A 19,634-nucleotide genomic window follows, 5' to 3' on the forward strand; every position below is an offset into this window, starting at 1 on the left:
GGTTTCGGCTGCCAGGTCAGTGGACTTGGTGAGGGATAAATATAAGACGATTGTGCCACTGTTGATCAGGATGTTGCCAACACACAAATAACGAGGCTGGGGTGGCATCACTGTTTCCACTGTACCGGCATGCGCCATGGCCATGGAAGGCTTTGAGAAGATGAGCAAATGTGTTAATCTAATGGAAATCAGGAAAGGTGTGATGTTGTGTGTTGATACTGCAATTACTAAACTTATGAGGAGCCTAAAGCTGTGAGAACTTCTGAAGACATTGCTCAGTTTGCTACAGTTTCTGCAAATGGAGACAGACAAATCGGCAATATTGTTTCTGATGGAATCACAAAGGTTCAAAGAATATCCTTGCAATATGGGGCAGGAAAACACTGAAGGACTGAAGCAGGAATCAAAGGCACAGAAGGTGCCAAAAATTACATATCTCCCTACTTGAATAAGACATCAATAGTTCGGAAGTGGAAATTCTAGGATACTTAGGGTTTCCAGTGTCCGGTCCATGGTACTCAGTCTTGAAACCACCAATGTCTAATGAAAGTCTTGGGTTATGACTGCTGAAGATGCCCTCAGTACACTCACTTGGAATATGGTAAATGTCAGCTTGTTGATTATAGCAACCCAAGCTTCAGGTTCTGGTCTCAGGGAAAGAACCAACAAAGCTTTTGCTACTGATGGTGTGGTATTTGGAAAAGAGAGCCAGGCTCTGAATTTTCAAGATCATTTGTTTCATGATTTAGGAAAAGTTGGAAAGGTTATTGTAACGGAAGATGATGGCACATGCTTGCAAGAAAGAAGTGACAAGATTCAAAAAGAGAAATATTCAGGTAATCACTACTAGTGACCCTGGAAAAGAAAATCTCCAGGGACATCTGGTGACACTTTAGATGGCAGAGCTGTGCTGAAGGTCACCAGGACAAGTGACATGGAAGAAAATGAAAGGAAGGAGTAACAGATACAGTGAATGCTCCAAGACCCGTTGCTGGAAAAGGCACTGTCTGGGTGCCTTGCTTTGGTGCATTCCTACTTTAAATTCACTGCTCTAGCTAACAAAGAGCAAAAAACTGGTATAGCAACAATGGAAAGAGAACACTCAAAATGCCACCAACGACCATTGCCAAAAATCCAGGAGAGGAAGGATTGTCGATAGTTTAGAAAATAATGTACAGCTCCTCAGAAGCTGGTTATACACTATGCTGGGTGGAGTTTTGAATATGGTGGAAAAAGAAATCATCAACCCAACTATGGGCAGTAAGATGTACAAAACAACTGACGTCTGTAAGAAGTACTTTGTTGGGTGCTGCTGGTGAGGCCTGTGGGTTAACCACAGCAAACCTTGTAGCCACTGGAATCCCTCAAGAAGACAAGGATCATGGCTGGGTAGATGGCGGAGAGTGGATGATGGGAGTGGAATGTTCTAATTTCTAGACTTGTGTTTTGCCATTGTTAACAGGCTGTGTGGTGGTCTTCACAAGCAACCTCTGACAAGTCAGAAAATGACCAGAAGAAAGATATTTAAGGGAATTCCTATGGCCATCAGTTGTTGGTTTCACAGCCTGGGCAATACTTTTTGCTCTACCTGGCATGTCTTTTTCCCCTCTTCCCTGCTTGGCTACCTCTCGCTGGCGAAGGCCTGACTCAAAGGCTATCTCCTCTCTGTGGCTGTGGCTCCACCTCAGGGAGAAGTCACTGCCCTTACAAGATTTCATCCGGGCGTCTGTTGAAGCCCTTTTTCTACTGTGATGTCATGTCCTGTTCTCCTAGCTATTTGTCCCCTAAGCTTACAGATCTGTGACCTGTGACTGACAGAGCCAAGCACACAGAAGTTTCCCTGAACCGTCCGATGACTCTGTGGATGAAGAAATGACCAACTGTTAGAAGAATATGTGCTTGGAGTTCATTTCCTGGCAAAAGGACTGGGTTGCCCTTGAAAGCAGGCGAGGTGAGGGGTGCTGTATTTTGTGTTCATGCTGTTTTCAGTTCAGACTCACTTTTGATTGAGTTTAGAAGGCTGGCCTCAGGGGCACTGGGCTCTGGGCTCCTGAGCCTGGAAGCAGCAAGTCTGCGATTCGTGGAGGACACCTGGATATCCAGAACATAACAATGAGGCTGGCAAGGGTTGAGCAGCTCAGCAGGTGGACAGGAATTGGAGAGAAGAGTCTGAGCGTGGACATAGGCTGCCTGAGGCATTTTGGCTCAAACCCAAGCAGAAGCTTGGGTTTGTTACTATAAAAAGCATCTTAATGCATGCAAATTGGTTTCAAATGTTTGAGTTTCTTCAGCAGACAACTGAGACTCAGTGTCTCAGACTTCCAGAAAGCAGAGGAGCTGATTCTCCCACTGTGGAGTATCTCCCAACTCCTGGTTCCCAGAGTTCACTTGACAACACAGACAGTGTGAGGAACAGCAGAGTCAGGCTAGGATTTGGCTGGAGGGAGGGTCGAGCACCGGACAGTAACCATGATGTCGGAGTGACAAGCAGAGAGCCCATGGCTGAGGAGCCAGAGCCACCAGGTCTACCTGTCACTGCACAAGGGGTTCCCCCTATAATAGGGAGTAGATGTGACTGGTGCAGTCTGAGGCCTGCGGGTTCCAATTCCTGAGCATCTGTCACGTGCCAGATATTTTAGCAGGACTTCCTTCAATTTCCACTAGCCCCATGGGGGTCAATACCATTCCCTCTCTAGGGACCAGCAGGGCAATAGTAAGCTGGGAGGTATGCTCTCTTCCTTGCCAGGAAAGACCCTCACCAGCTGTGAACATAAGCCTCTGGGGGCATTTAAAAAGGCTCTTCTCAATGTCATTCCTTGCAGGCTTGAAAAGAAAGCAAGAAAGCAATTAGCACTGCAAGGAGGACTGAAAATATTCCTTGCCTGGAGGCAGAAGGATTGATTATATAACCTCAGTGGTCTCCCAGAACTGGAGGAAATTTAAGGAATTTCCATTTCTGTGATTGCCAAACATTTCAGGTAGAGGAACCTGCAGTTACACTTCTAGGTAAATGCCCCCTACACAAAGCAAATCAAAGAGGAACTGCTCTTTGGTTTAAGTTGATGGTGTGGGGGTGGGGATGAACCTAGAGCCCCACCTGCTCAGTCCCTTTCAAAACAGCTGTGGGGAAAAGCCCTCCAGGCTCCAAGGAACCCACTTTGAAAACCACTCTTCTGGGCTCCCTCCTCTCATGTTTTATACGTTTGAAGAGGACTCCTGTCCTGAGAGGGGACCAGTGACCTCTGCCTCTACTTTGCCTTGAGTCTTCACATCTCTCTCTCCAGCCCAGATGCTTCTCTGAGCTACAGACTGACAGACCAGCCAGCTACCTACTAGATGGCCCCTAAGCCCCGATATGCCAATATCAATGTAGATCAACATGTTCCAAGCAAATCCACCCTCATGTGCGTCTGCCCCAGGCCACCTTGGTTAACAGTGTCATTTTTTCACCTGCTCCCTCAAGCTAGAAACCTAAAATTCACCTCTGAATGCCCTGCCTCCTTCCTCCACCCCTCTCGCTCCCAGATCTAACAAGCCACGAGTCCAGGCAGGTGACCGTGGGGAGGCCTCTTCCAGTCTCTCTCTGCCTCTGCCTAAAGTCTAGGTCCTTGGAGATTTCAGGTTCTCCAAGACTCTTAACTGTCCTCCCATTATCATCTGAGAGTAATCAAAGATCTTCCTGAAATGAAAATATGATTATGTCTCTCTTGTTTTTTTTTAAATTTTTTTAAAATACTTTTTTATAGATTTGTATTTATTTATTTGAGAGAGAGAGCATGAGCAGGGGAAGGGGCAGAGGGAGAGAGGGAAAAGCAGGCTCCCTGCTGAGCACAGAGCCCAAGGTGGGACTCCATCTCAGGACCCTGGGATCATGACCTGAGCCGAAGGCAGATGCTTAACTGACTGAGCCACCCAGGTGCCCATATGTTAAACTTTTGTCAACGCTTGTTAAAGACCTCTGATTTCCTGTCTTCAGTGCAGCTTCTCAGTGTTATCCCTGTCTCCCTCTCTGGGCTCCGAGCTCGCTGCCTTGATCATTGCCCTGCGCTCTGGATGGCGGGCTTCGAGCTGAGGCAGCAAATATTTTTGGGGAGAGGGGAGGCCTGAGAGTGCATGAGTTGGGCTGTGGGTCGTGTCTCAGCTGTAGACTGCCCAGCTCTAGCCTGGTAGCACTCCGGAGGCTCTCAACACTTTGTAAATGAATGAGCAAGGCTGTATTCCATAAACCTTTATTTACGGATGCAGAAACTCATATTTCATACAGTTATCATGTGTCACGAAACCTTCTGATTTTCTTGTTCAGTGTTTAAAAACGTAAAAGCATTCTCAGCTTGAGGACCACATAGAAACAGTCAGAGAGCTGGGTCAGGCCTGTGGGCTGTAGTTGGCCCAGCTCCTCCCTGGACACGCAGGTCTACGACTTAGCCCTCAGACTTAGCCCTTTCTTGCCTTCCCTCTACCTGGAATGTTCCTCACTATCTGTGTGGCATCGTTCTGGAGCCCACACTGATGTTGCTGCCACCTTTTCATTTATTTATTTATTTTGGCTTCTTTAACTGCTTCCCACTAAACTAATTGCTCCTTTATCTCTAATCCTAGAACCCTTTCCCAGGCCTCAGTTGTATCTCTTATCTGGCTGCACGCAATTTATAGATTTACGCCTGTTCCTCTCTTTAAGCTGTTCTCCTTGACAGCAGAGCCTGGCATAGCCGCATTCCCCTTTCCGTGCTGTCACATGGCCGTGTCACACCAAGACGCTTAAAATTCAGCACGCTTGCCCACCGTCCAACAGCCAGCCGGACGCACACTCACACTGGAACTCTGGTCCCCTGATTTCCTGAGGTAGTACTGAACATCCTGTTTGGCCAAGAATACCCCTAAGTTCTCGTTGGACTGAGATGGGAATGGAATATGCCATGTTGTAGGTTATTCATTTATTTGTTCAATGTATGATTTGGTATCTGGGGGCAAAACAAAACAAAACAAAACAACCTACAACTGTTCATCAATCCACTTAGGGGTTTATAATGATTAGCCCTGAGGTGCCATAAATCACTTGAGACTAATCCCAGCAAGCTGAGGGTTGTGGAAACTGACCCCCTGCTGATGTGTCCCTCGGTCCAGTCCTCACACTTCTCTGTCCTGCCTTGAGCACTGCTAGAGCAAGGGGGCCCTCTGGTAAGGCTCCTAGCCTCCCAGAGTACCAGGGGGCCACAGCAGGGCCTCTGTTCCCCTGTTTCTCACTCCTTTGGGGTTGGCAGATGGGAGGCACAGCAGACAGGAGGGAGAGAGAAGAGAGAGATCAGGTTACTGATTCTGGGCTCCTCCTCCTGCTCTGGTTCCTGATTCCCAGGCCCCCTCCTCCTGCACTGTGGGTTGGCAGTGGTCAGGCTCCTCAGTTCAGAAGGGTGGCTTATCTTCTACTCCCTCTGCCCCGGCCTCTACCCCACTATGGTGAAGGCCTCCCTGTTGCGTGGTCTCTGAGGACCTCATCATCCTTTTGGGGACCTTTAATCCCATCCTATCCTCTATAAAATGTCCCATCACTAAACCCTCCTCAGAAAGCTGGGCAGAATGTCTTCTATCTCCTGCTCGGCCCCCTGACTAAAAGCTATCGTTGCCAGGCTTTGGGGCTGTATTTGCAAGCTGCCAAGCAGATTATTTTAGTCATTTCCAAGTTTCCTTGCCTTCAGAGCAGTGGTTCTCATGGGGGGTGATTCTGTATGTGGGGGTCATTTGGCCACGTGTGGAAACTTCTTGGTTATCATGACTGCGTGTGTTGAGGGAGATGCTACTGGCATCTAGCATCTAGTGGATGGAGGCCAGGGATGCTGCTGAGCACCCCAAAATGCAGTGGACAGTCCCCTACAACAAAGAGCTCCCCGTGCCACAATGTCAACAGTGCTGAGGCTCAGGAACCTTGCTCGAGTCACTAACCGAGTTACTAAATGATTACTGCATATGCTTGCACTATGTGCCCCTGGTCTGGAAAACACTAGACAAAGAAGTTCCCAGGGAAAAATCATTTATTAGCACAGTATATATGCCAACATCTATAAGCATGAATACCGCTGGCTGGAAAATCCTGCTTCCCACACTCCATCGATGAGACCTTGGGTCAGTTACGTGGCTCTTGGAAACCCTGGCTCCTCACCTACAGAGCGGGGCTAAGAGGAGGCCCTCCTTCCCACAGCCACTGTTAGGACTGGGTGAAGTAGTAAATGCCAGAAGCCTGAAGTGAGAGAAAGCCCTCTGGAAACACTGGCCCACGGGGATGAGTAAAACCTGCTCAAGAGCTGTATTCGGGGAGACAGAAGAGGATAAGATAGGGCCTGCTTTTGAGAAGTTCATCACTAAAGCAGATTTTCAGACTGTGGGTTGTTAGCTGCTGTAGACTTGTGAAATTCACTTCGAGGCTGCAGTTAACATTAAAAATGGGAAATTTTCAGGGTGCATCATGCTTCGTAGGGGTAAATACCACTCACTGACATTTTCTTTTTAGTTCTATAGATAGATGTGTGTACTGGGTTGTGTTGGAAAATGTACTTCTTTATGGTGGGATGAGATTAACAAATAAAGTTTAAAAGCTACCAGTTAAATAGGAAAGGTAAGGCATTCGAGGCACCACTCAGAGAAGACTCTCTGCTTTTGCAGAAAACTCACACGAGCCTGTGAATGAATTCAACTTCACCACTTACAACCTGTGTGGTCTATGTGTGTTGGGCTTGTTACTAAACCTCTCTGAGCCTCAGCTTCTTCAGCTGCAATGTAGGAATTAAAAACACATTTGCCACTGCGCTGTGTGGGGGACCCAGCAGGGCAGTGAGGGACAGGGCCTTGTCCAGGTCTCCTGCACAGTGTGCTCCTGCTGCAGCTCTTCTAGAGGCTGCCACACAGCTCGGTTCTTGTCCCCCATTGTCTGGCATCAAACTGTAACCCATGACCATGCCAAACAGGCCCTCAGGCACCCGAAATAGTAGAAATCCTGGCACCTATTTAAGCAGATAAAATGATAATATTCATCGCTGCTTTTGTATTTTGGAAAATACCAAAAAAAAAAAAAAAAAAAAAAAGATCCAGACAGGTGCTTCGCTTCCACAAAAGCCCACGGTCTGCAGTGGAAAAATGTTTTCAGGAAAGCTCTCAGAGTGAGGCTTTGTGAAGCTCATCAGACCAGGGTGGCTTTGGGGTTTATTTTTTAAATATTTCAAAGGTGTCCTGCTACCCTGAGCTAAGGAAGTGAGGCTGTTTAGGAAAGGTCCCAGATTTTACAGGTAAGGCCTCTGCCTCCAGTGCCAGTTTTATCCTAGTTTCAGGTCAGAAAGCCTGGCCCTGGGGGTCTGGTGGCAGGGGCTGCCCCCTGCCCCCTCCAGGTGAGTGATGGGCCAACTGCTGTCCGGAGCCAGAGCCTCCAAGCCAGGGTTGGGAGGGACATGCTGCCCTGCTCTCCACCTGAGAATCTGCATTCCCCGCTGCCCCTACCCCCTGACCGCCGCACACCCCTGCCGGGAGGCACTTCTTACTTTTTATCAGCCTTACATGGTCCCATTCTCTGCACGCCACTGGTTTTCCTCACTCGCTCACTTACACTGTGAGCCTACCCCACCTTTTATTCCCGAGGGCCTTCCAGGGCCTTCTGCTTAATAGGTGTGCAATACAAGTTCACTGTCGAATCAATCAGAACCAACATCAGCTTGTAATTGGTAGCAGTTAAGGGCTTAATGAGCAAGTTCTAAAGCCCACCCTTGGTGTTTATAAATTTTGTGTACTTCCAGCAAACTCAAGGTGGAAAGGAATGTCCTCATCTACTCCCATTCATTCCGTGGACTTTGGATCTCCTCCAGGCCTGAGGAGCTCCCCGTCTTGGGGAGAGCCAGTTCTCCAGGACTGGAGCAGAAACCTGCTTACCTGTGATTTCCACCTGCCATTCCCAGTCTGGTTTCTGGCTGCCAAGCAGCCCTTCACAGACTAGAGCACTTGAGCTACAGCACTCCTAGAGCTCCCCTGCCCGCATGTGTAATACATTTGGGTGCTACATAACACAAAAGATGGTCTTCCGCTTTACACCAGGGGAGATGGAACACCAGTGATCGAGAGGTTGGGCTCTGGATTCAATAGACAGGAGGAGTTCAGATAACCTTGGGAAACTGGCTTAATTGCTCTGGGCCTCACCTTCCTTGTCCATATAACGGGGATGGTGACACCACTTACTTCACAGTGGAATGATAAGGGTTAAATGAGATGATGCTTATCAAGTGCCCAGCACAGTGCCTGGCTCTTCAAAGGCACTTGGTGGAGCCTAGGAGGGACCTGGAGAAGGGTAGCTTGGGCCACAGGACCCCATTGCTGCCTGGGGCAGCAGGCCACCGTGGCAGATGCAGAGATGCTGATGTGGAGACCCTAGGTCTGCAAATAAGAACAGGATGATAAAGGCATGTCTGGGGACAGGATGAGCTCCCAGGAGTCACTGCAGCCCATGGAGGAAGCATGGCAGCCCCACCTACCTTGGTATTGGGCACTGAAACCACGCTGCCGGTGGTTGCCGTCCGAGGTAAAGTGCAGCCGCAGCCAGTTCTTGCTGCTGATGACCGGGGCTGGGAGGCTGGCTCCAGTGAACCTGTGGGAACACGACATCAGCAGGGTTAGGGGTGAGACAGGGGCAGGCGTTACCCATTTCCCATGCGAGCTAGGGCCTCAGTTCAGGCCTAGAGTGGGAAGGAAGGGTGGGGCCACCCTGGCTGCCCTCCTGTGACCTAGGGACTGAGCAGCTTCAGGTGGCTCTTTAGGGGCCCTTCCCACCACTGGGTTACCTTAAGAAGCTGTGGAGAGGGTAGGTCCTTCAGGCCAGGAGCAGAGGTCCATCCCCTCCCCCAAGCCAGGAGTGTTGGACAGGTGTCACTCCCTTGTGCCACAGACTGCAGTTGCAGGAACTTTCTCCTGCAGTCCTCCCAGCAGAGCCCACCCACCCCCGTCTAAGAGCCTGATTCCCCCAGCAAAAATCCAGCCTCTTTGGAGAACAGTGTGGAGATTCCTCAAGAAATTAAAAATAGAACTTCCCTATGACCCTGCAATTGCACTCCTGGGTATTTACCCCAAAGATACAGATGTCATGAAAAGAAGGGCCATCTGTACCCCAATGTTTATAGCAGCAATGGCCACGGTCGCCAAACTGTGGAAAGAGCCAAGATGCCCTTCAACGGACGAATGGATAAGGAAGATGTGGTCCATATACACTATGGAGTATTATGCCTCCCTCAGAAAGGATGAATACCCAACTTTTGTAGCAACATACGGGACTGGAAGAGATGATGCTGAGTGAAATAAGTCAAGCAGAGAGAGTCAATTATCATATGGTTTCACTTATTTGTGGAGCATACCAAATAGCATGGAGGACAAGGCGTGTTAGAGAGGAGAAGGGAGCTGGGGTAAATTGGAAGGGGAGGTGAATCATGAGAGACTATGGACTCTGAAAAACAACTGAGGGGTTTGAAGTGGTGGGGGGGGGTGGGAGGTTGGGGGACCAGGTGGGAGGTTGGGGGACCAGGTGGTGGGTATTATAGAGGGTACGGATTGCATGGAGCACTGGGTGTGGTGCAAAAATAATGAATGCTGTTATGCTGAAAATAAATAAAAAAAAAAATCCAGCCAACAACCTCAGGGCCAAGGATCAGTTACCCCTATGAGGCCCTAGGGAGTCTGTGGAAAGGACCAACACAGGCACTCTAGGCAGTGCAGCCCCTCAGTGGTGTGAGAGCCCATTCTGGGATCACTCCGTAGGCCCCAGGTCTCCTCTAGCTCTTCCCCTAGTGCTGCTGCCTCCAGAAGAAGCCTCCCCTTCCTGCTGGGTCCACCCCACCTCCCTTAGATTAGCCTCTTCTGGCTCCCAGCTAGTCCAGCCCAGAGAGCAGGGCACTGGGGTCTCTCCTGCTGTCACTGTTCGGTGCCCTAGCCTCTTGACAAATTGCCATCTTGGGCCAACTTCCAGGTCAACTAGATCCTTCCTCTTGGAGCACAGGAACCTTCAGGGGCTCCCTAGTGGCTATAAAAGACATGCTGCTTTTCAATATTCCCACCTGTCCCCTGCCGGAATGAGCCTCTACTCAGTGCTGGCCCTCTCCACCATACTCAGGCTGTGACGTTCCCCGACCCCCTGTGTGCTCCCTGCACACAGGAACCCCCTCCATCTTATCTTCCCTCGTCTAACTCACAGCCTCCCAGTTGGCCCATACACTGGCGTTCCCCCCTCTTCCTCCCGACATAAGAATCAGGTACAAAGCTTCCCAATGCCTCCACTCTGGCAATATCACACCTCCCTCCTGCCTGCTCCCACACCCGCGGGGACACCCCACCAACGTCTCCCAAGCGAAGATCTCCCTAGATCTTCGCCTTTACTGCTGGGGACAGGTCCACCTGTAGCCCTCTCTCCTGTACCCCCATGTCACCTGAGATGACTTTGGGAAGCCCTCAAACATCACGTCCTGAGAAAGCCTTTCCTCCTCTGCTTGGCTTTGAAGCTACATGGATTTGGTTCCGAACCAGTTTCAGCACTTAGTAGCAGTGTGACCTAGGACTAGTTACTGAGCCTTTCTAAGGATGAGAATATGAACAGCAGCCTGAAGACCTGTGGGCAAAGAACATAGCCCAGTCCTGGCCACATAGGGGCTCGAGAAATCTCATTTTCCTTTTCCCTCCTCCATGATGCCACATCACTGCATTCTGATTATGATTCCCTATCTAGGTGTGTGTCTCCCTATGATACCTCAAAGAGGGCACTGTAGCCTGGTGGTGAAGCTTGGGCTCTACAGGGATCAGCTGTGTTATCTTAACAAAAATTACTTCTGCTCTTGGTAACTTTAACTTTAAAACGGGGAAAATGACAACCATTCCTTCAAAGAGTTGCAAGGATTAAATGAGGCAATACACAACAAAGACCTTAGCATGGTCCCTGGCAAACAGAGAGCTTTTGGTAAATGGTGGCTGCTCTTTTCTTCTTTTCCACTTGCATTCTTCATCTCTGAACCAAGCACTGAGCACAATGGTTGATACAAAGCAGGGACATCAGGATTCCAGTACAAAACAGGTGGTGCAGTCATCTGAGAATAATTCCAGGAGTCTATGAATGGACTCTTTGTAAAGGGACAAACACCAGGGATGGAGCAGTATCCATACAGCTTATGGAGCTGTCTTGGGCCTGGAGAAGAAATGGTGTCCCTGAAAAAAAAGGGCTGTATGGAAAGGGCCACCATACAGGACCCAGATCTTCAGGAAATTTGTGGAAGTCCCACCCAGAGGGAACACGGAATGGGTACCCAGAACTCACTTTCTTCCCTCCCCTCCTCCAGTCTCCTGCTGATGCTTCTGTTCATCTCTCCCAATTAGAAGCCAGAAAAAAAGGAGCATATTGATGTAGCCCCACCCACAGCTAAGTCATCCTAGACAGGGAACCAAGTGGAGAAGGTTGGGGAGAGTATTTGGAGGGACAAGTGTGATGAGGGAGCACGGGGCTGGCTGAAGACCAAACAAAAGCTGGCGCCTTGCACCCCTCTCTCCATCCGCTCCCCCTCTGTCATATGTGTAGCATCCCTCAGGCAGCCCTGACTGCCATTAACAATAAGCAAATAGTTAACTTGCAGAGCTCACAATCCTGCTAGACAGGAGTCTCCCTTGGCTTACAAATGTCCTAAATCTCACTAACAAAGGCGATTGATAGCAGGATTGTGACATCCCACCAAAAAGTCTCCCAGCTATCTTAATGTTAATAGCTGGTCTAAAGACAACATTGATCAAGCCACAAGGGCAAGGCCTCTGGTAGGCCTCTGACATCCTGGCACCTTGTAGGCCCTCTTTAGCATATGAAAACTCCGTTGAAACCTCCCTTCCCCTCACCTTCCCCCAACTGCAGGATACATAACCTGCCATCCCTCACAACCGGGGGAGGCTGCATCTCTGCCTGCCCACGGGTCCTGTCCCTGTGCTTTAATAAACCACCATTTTGCACCAAAGATGTCTCAAGAATTCTTTCTTGGTCATCGGCTCCGGACCTCAGCCCACCGAACCTCACCTAGGTTCTAGAACTTCATCAAGTGGAAGAGATCCAGCATGGTGGGTCCCTATAAATATGTAATAAGCAAAGGAATTAACCAAGTGGCTTCATACTCTGGCAAAACTGAGTTTTTACTATAATGAAAATGCTGACACACACCAAACTCCAGTAATATAACCCATATTGCCATGGTTAGAGCTATTCTAGAAACCAATTACCGTATTTTACCAGGTCCCATTTAAAATAGTTTATTATAGGCTGAGTCATTTAAGTTTTCTAAGGAGCCACAAACAGTATTGTGGTCCCCCCCCCAGGCCAAATTCAATTCTATCTCAGTGACAAAGCTTAGAGACTATTTACATAAGGGAAGTAGAAATAGGGAGAATTTACCTGAATAATTCAGAACCAAAGGCTGTTTATTGCAAAATAGAAATGTGGGGAGGGTGCCAGGGTCCCAGGAGCAGGAGGAGAGTAATGATCTGGATGGAAAGTGGAAGTAGGCGAGACTTCTCCAGCCCCAGTACCTGCTCTAACTCCAGCTGTCCAGTTTGGAGAAGCCCCAAGGGACATTTGTTTTCCATCTCTCTCACACCTTTACTCATCCCTAGGACTCCTGCTAACTGTTCCCTCCCAACGCTTAAACTCTCAGGGCCCTGTGGTGCCTTCACACCTTTACTCTGTTCTGCTCCTGCCTCCTCACACATAAATGCACATTGGAGAGTTTTCTTGGCAACTATCCCAGGAACTGGGGGCTTCCGTGTTGTTGTCATCACATCAGACTCTGCCATTGAGATGGTGCCCTGTGTCACTGACAACTCTCCAACAAACCAATGACACACACAACGGCATGGATGACTCTAAAAGTATTATACTGATAAAAGGGGACATACAGTACGGTTCCATTTATATGAAACTCTGGAAAAGACTAATCCATAGCAAAAGAAAGCAGATTAGTCATTGCCAGAGCTGGGGGTGAGAGATACCAGCAGGGAGCCCTTGGAAGGGAGTACAAGGGACCCTCCTTGGGTGATAGAAATGTTTTACATTGTGAAGGAGATGGTGGTTATATGGGATGTACACGTTGGTCAAAGCTTTAAAAACTGTACATTTAAATGGGTCACTTTATTTTTTGAAAAATTTACCCCAAATAGAGTTAATTAAAAAGAGTCTTCAGTGGCTCCTGTCCTTGGTGTAAAAGACCTTTCTATGGCCTTAGGCTTAAAAAAAGTTAGAGTGTCCTCACCTCTCCTACCTCCTCCTCTCTCTACCTCATTCTTTCTGTTCTAGCCACACAGGTCTCCTTGCTGTTCAAAACTGGCCAGACTAACATAACATAATGAAAAAGAAAAACAAAAACAAAACAAAACAACAAAAAAACCTGGCCAGAACTCCTCTGGCCTCAGGGCCTTTGCACTTGACATTCCCTCTGCCTGCTAGCTGGCTCTTCTCCCAGACATCCATGTGGCTCACCTCCTCACTTCATCTAAGGCTTTGATCAAATGTCGCCTTCTTGGTAAAGTCTTTCTGGTCTGACTCCTGCCTGCCTACCTTCCCTGAGCACACACGCACACACGCACACACAGACACACAAAAAAACCATCTCCAACCAAACAGAAGACCTTACTTATACTTGAGCACATACTGCTTCTCTGCCTTTGCACTTGCTGCTTTCGGCCCTTTCCCATTGTATGAGCTGGCTGCACAGAGAGGTGAAGAAATTTATTCAAGGTCACACAGCTATTAAATGGGCAGAAGTGAGAGTCAAACTCAAACCACCCCACTTAAAGCCTATGTACTCAGCCTCTGCATTGTACTGCCACGTACACACAAGCATGAAAGAAGGCAGTGGAACAGTTCAGGCTGAATTCCATTCTGTTTCTTTTCCTCCCCTCCCATATCCCACCCCCCGCCACCCCCCCACCCCCGTCAGGATCCTCTTTAATTTTGCTCCCTCTTAGAATCATAATTAAAGGCGAGAAACTCAAAGAGAGATTCTCCCCTTCAAACCTTTCTGTCCACATTAACTTCACTCTGGGGGGCCTGGGGAACTCCAAGTTCGCCCAGGAAACTGCTATTGCAGTATAGCATAAAATGTATTTAAGCAATTACACTCAATTTTTTTTTTCTTTTTGGTAAATTGACTTCTGTTAAATGGGGCTTCATTAATGGAATCTGGCTTGGGGAGAATAGAAAAACAACAACAACAAAACCCACAACAGCTCCCTTTAATGCTTGTAGTTGATTATGGGAAAAGTGGCTTTGAATTCCCCTACAGCAATCTCTAAGTTCTTGTCTTGGTAATAAGAGAGCTCAGAGCAGACTTCACAGAAAGCATTTCTTCTTAAGAAGCTTCTCCTACAGTCAGGATGCTGGGAGCGCTGAGATGACAACCGAGTCTGCAAGGAATCGCTTCCTAGCTGTACGCAGAGGGGGAGGAGTATTAGGAGCTTCTGGTTTAAATTTCAGTATTCCTGAAAACGGACATGCTCAGCAGAACATTCACTCATTCATTTACTCATCGAGCACATACTGGATACAAGGCATGGCACTTGCCAGTGGGTGCCACTCCCACTGGTTCCCTGGATATGGGCAGTCCTTGCAAAGCCTGAACTCTACCATATTCATCTGCACAACCTCAACTCCTCGGTCAATAGCATATGGCTTCTGGGCTCCCAGAGCATCTCCTGTGGGCTTTATCTCTCAGCTAGGCTATGTGCACAGCCTGAATCTGACAAAGGGTTAGAGAATCTCTGCATCCCAGGGGCAAGCAGAAACCATCCTTCCAACTCCAAAGCTGGCTGGAGAGAATACAAAATATAGGAGGTGTGTCCCACTTTATCCCCACTCCCACACCCACTTCCCTCCCCACCTGCCATCTGCTCTCCTCTTTGGGGGATGGAGAAGGCACCATGATGCAACCAGGAAAAACCCTTCTGGAAATGGCTTAGTGGTGGTGGGTAAAGGGCACCAAGGCCCTTATTGGAGACCTGACTCCTGCTGCCACTGCCCCAGCTACCTCTTGTCAATAAAGTGAACATTTATTAACTCAGCTCTGATACTCATTCTCATCACCAGTGATTTCTGTATCAGTTTTCCTTTAGCCAAATGCCTAGGATTCTTGCTAAGTCGAGATAAATGCTTTTCCCAGGACAAATCCATGATATCATCTATTTTCCTAGAACTGGGCAAAAGCTCGGGATGAATGCAGTTCTCTTTTGGATATGGACAGTTGGAGTCCCTGAACCTTAAGACCTATCTTTGGAAAGGCATCCCAATATCTGGTTCTCAGCAGTGCCTACCCAACCCAGTTTGTCATTCAGGCAGCTCTGAGCAGCTGAGCCACAGTATGAAAATTCAAATTCCAGCTACCCACCTGGAGGTTTTGGGACTTGTCTGGAGAAACCCAAGCTTCTGCCAATCATTCTTGCTCCTCAGTGTTCTTTCTTCCCATAATCCACACCATCTTCCTAGTCACCCAAACCAGGCATCATCCTTAACTCCTCCCATTCCTGCTCTCCGTAACCAACCGCAGCCACATCTTCTCTGCCTTGTGACCTCATGATCCTCACTTGGACTACTAAGACAGCCTTCTGACCTGCCCTCTGCCTTCAATCCCTCTCTGTATTCTGGGGGGAGATATCCCCAAGTTCCTGCCTTGCTAGAAACCAAGCAGCAAAGGCCCACTGGCTCCAGTATTACAAAGTCTAGACTTTTTCATGTCTTCCCTCTCCAGTGACACCCACTTCGAGCCCCAGCTTCTTTTATGTCTCCATGCTTCTATATATGCTACTCCCTCTACCTGAATGTCCTTTCCTGTTGCCCTACCTGACTTCCTGGGAAATATCAGTGCTCCCATTAACCTAACCAAAATGTCTCCTTTTCTCCACCTCTCTTTTTCCCTGCCCCATGGGAGAAACATTTGCCTTCACTGTGGCCCCTCTGCACCATGCTGGGACAGGATTTTATCTCGCTATGTCCAGAAACACAGCACCATGCCTGGTATGTGGAACAAGTCAATTCCTTAGAACAGGGGTTGGCAAACTGTAGTTTGCTGTCTGTTTTTATAAATAAAGTTTTATTGGATCACAACAGTGATCATTCATTTATGTATTGCCTCCTTTCAAGCTATGATGGCAGAATTAAGTAGTTGGGGCAGAAACTATAACCTGTAAAACACCAAATATTTGTCTTGCCCTTTATGAAACAGTTTCTTGACACCTACCCTAAGCCTTGCAGATGACATAGCTTGTTGGTAAAAAGTAATTTCCAAGTAAGGAATAATAAAAGAATACATATACAACTAAAACATTTCCTGATAGTGTACAAATACTTTAATGTACATTTATGCATCAATCCATTTAATGTAGTACCAAGGTCTTTTCTTTGATCACAGTTTTATTCTTCACACTCTCTCATATAAACTCCATCTATAATGCATCGTTCGCCATATCTGATTCAGCTACAGCTCATTCAGTCAATAAATATGTATCGTGCACCTGCCATGTGCCAGGCACTGTGTGGGGGCACTGGGGATGGAGCGGTGAGCAAGACAGTCCTGGTCCCTGCCCCGATGGAACTGAGCAATTGTCTCAGTCGCTCACACCTAATATTTAGGAAGCAATTCTTTTTCAGAGATTCTCCTCCATGGAGTCTTTCCAAAGCACTCAATTTAGTTTCCATAGATGCAACTCTATTTCCTTTCACACTCATATTTCATCAGTTTATGTGATGTTTAATTTAAATCACATAATTACAATAACAAGTATGACTGGCACCAAGAGAGTTGGCAACAGACCCATCTAATTCTCAGAAAGTGCAAGACTCAGCTGGTGGGAGCATGGAGGGCATGAGCTTTGAGGGTGGGGGTGGAAGATGGCCAGCAGGCAGCTGGTGCTTAGAGTGCCACAGGGCATTGGTCAAGAAGTTCTAACAAGGCCATGGGAATTCCAGCTACCCCAGGAAGCTGCTCTGGTGGAGAGGGCTAAAAGTACTTCCGTTATACATGTCTTTTGAATGAATGAATCAATGAATGAACGAATGGCAGTCTCCTGCTTTCAGCTGTGGGCATCTTTTCTAATCACATCCCCTTTGCTACTAGGAGAGTGGGATTCAGTTAATATTAAAATCCTAATTGATGAGGACTTCACAGGACTTCCAGGCCTAAGGGCCAGCTATGTATAGATCTCATCTACAGCCTTCCCAACAGATGGTCAGTTCAGCTCTGTTCTGAATGCTTCCCTAGACTGATAAGTCAGCTTCTTGCCAAATCCTCCCTGTCTACTTTGATTTACCCCCACCCTTTTCTTGATGATTCCTGCTCATCCTTGAGCAGGCATCTTATAGCCACTGGCTCCAGAGAGTCTGGCTGATTTCTCCTGTGTACCTTGGGACTCCTGGCACTTCCTCTACCCTGGTGCTTGTCTCACCAAGAATCATCCAGGGGTCTGCCTCATCCTCCAAACTGTGCGCTCCTGAAGACAGGGGCTGTTTCTTCTTTAATTCTTTCATCAGTACCTTCCATGGAAACCTAACACGCCTCCATAAACATTGCTTACTAGAAGAAGGAACGCTTGAATGAGTCAATGAATGAATGAGATCCTGCTAGTGAAAGCAGAGGGCATATGAGGGGGAAAACAGACCAGCAGGTGAGCCTGGAGACAGTGGTGAGAGCCTCCAAGGCCATAATGGGTTTCATCCTGGTTTCCTATGAAGATGTGCCCCCACACCCCCTTGATCCCTCAGCACTCATCCTATCCCCTACTCACTTGTCAGCTGCTGGTACCTTTCTGGGGGACTCTTCTCATCCTGACATAGCCCCAATGCACTAACTGTGAGGTCTCGTAATCAATGTGGGCAAATGTTCCTCCTTCCCCAGAAGGAACTCAATAAACTCAACAAATTACCAGGGCTCTTCCCTGCTCAGCTAATTGTTAGCCCCAGGGAAACCACAGAAGCTACATCAGGTAAACGCTTTTCCTCCAGATGCACTGCTCCCTGGAGGGTGAGTATCTGAACTAGGAAAAGGGAAGGACAGGGCTCCTGGCAATATCTGCGCCTGGGATGTGGGTGTCATCACCGCTGGGGGTCCTGGGGCTCATGCGTTGGGGGTGGCACCTTGAGAAGGGCTGGGAGTGGCTTGGGGTGCTCATTTTTTGCACTCCCTACAGGGCAGCTCACCCAGAAAGGCTGCTGGCTGAGGCGTCTCGTGACTGCGCAGAGGCCGTGCTCCTGATGCTGCCAAGAGCAGACTGGCATCGTGTCTGCGAACAGAGCGGGGCCTGAAGTGCTGAGCTCCCGGTGAGGGGGCTCCTGGTGTGCCCTCAGCTACCTTCCAGGGCCCCCGCGCCTCCCTCACTTTCTGTCAGTCCCACTCCCCTCCGTGAGCTACAAGCGTCTGAAGAGCCTGCGCCCCGCCGACCCCACGTGACCCACAGGGCACGCCTGATTGGCTCAGGCTGGCCACGTGACACCAGTGGGGCCAATGGTCCGATGGGAACGGGCCTCACCCGCGGGAGGGAGATTCCGGAAAGGGTGGCCCTACATCAGGTCTTCCACCTCTGATCCTGTACCTCCACCCCATCACTCTCACGGGATGTGGGGTGCCTCGTACATTGTCCTCCTCCACGGCCCGCTGCCGTCTGCCTGGGACAGAATCTAAGCACCCTCTCAGCCCTGCCCTGCTGCTGAATCCTTAGCTAGCCATTCTCTGCCCCTAGCCTGGGTCTGTATTGCACCAGGTTAGGCCGGAGAGCTCGCCTGGAAAGTTGATGGCCCCATGAACTAAAATGTTAAAACCTGCCCCATCAGGCCTGGCCCAGGCAGTGGGTGCCTTGGGAACATGGTGGCCGAGGCACACTCACACTAAACCTGGACCCTATCGCCTTCCCGGCTCAGGACTCTGCCTAGGTGGAGATGTCCCCTGTCTGGGTTATCACCTGTCTTGTTCCCCTACACAGAGGCAATAGGTTTAAGGAGGTCAAACGTTAAGGGCCAGAACTCGGGAACCAACACAGCCTTGTATTTGAGTCTGGGCTCCACTATTTCCTAGTTGTGTAAGTATGGGGATGTGCCAAAAATTCTCTGAACCTCAGTTTCCTCATCTGTGCAATGGGAGTCCTATGAACATCTGTGCTTATGTATATAAGGTGTCTAGGATTGTGCCTGACACACAGCAGGTGCTTCACAAATGTGAACTATTCTCCCCCACCCTTGTTTAGTTAGGTCTGAGAGGAGAAGAAGGGATGCGATCTTATCAGAGCCTTGAACCCTATCTTCCAGAGCATACAGGGTTTAAGTAGACCCTGGAGTAGCCTGGCCTAGGTTTCCCTGGAGAAGTACGGATGCCTGCATCCAGTCTGGTGACAGGACAGTACATGGGGGAAGAGACAGGGCACTCTGTGTCACCCAAGGTAGCCAGTCCATGTGGCAGCTACCTTCCGTTCTCCCTCAGCAGCTCTAGCCTGGCCTCCACCAGTTCCTGATCTCTCAGTCTTGCCCATCTTCCACCTGTCACTAGCAGACATGAGTCAGAGAAGGGGCCTGTCCCCCTCCCAAAAAGGGTGGCAATGTATGCCTTGCAGAGGCCTCTGGG

At 48.8% G+C, this 19,634-nt stretch overlaps 1 protein-coding gene across 1 annotated transcript in view; it reads right to left on the reverse strand.

Annotated features, from left to right (window-relative positions):
* Positions 1-19,634, reverse strand: part of CSMD2 (CUB and Sushi multiple domains 2) — a 598,960-nt gene that overhangs the window by 300,374 nt on the left and 278,952 nt on the right. Inside the window, exon 6 of the mRNA XM_044237753.1 lies at positions 8,505-8,617. Within this exon, the coding sequence (XP_044093688.1) occupies positions 8,505-8,617 (113 nt within the window). The remainder of the gene's footprint in view (positions 1-8,504; positions 8,618-19,634) is intronic.

Source organism: Neovison vison, chromosome 2 (assembly GCF_020171115.1).
Source record: "Neovison vison isolate M4711 chromosome 2, ASM_NN_V1, whole genome shotgun sequence".
In the NCBI taxonomy this organism is placed as follows: domain Eukaryota; kingdom Metazoa; phylum Chordata; class Mammalia; order Carnivora; family Mustelidae; genus Neogale; species Neogale vison.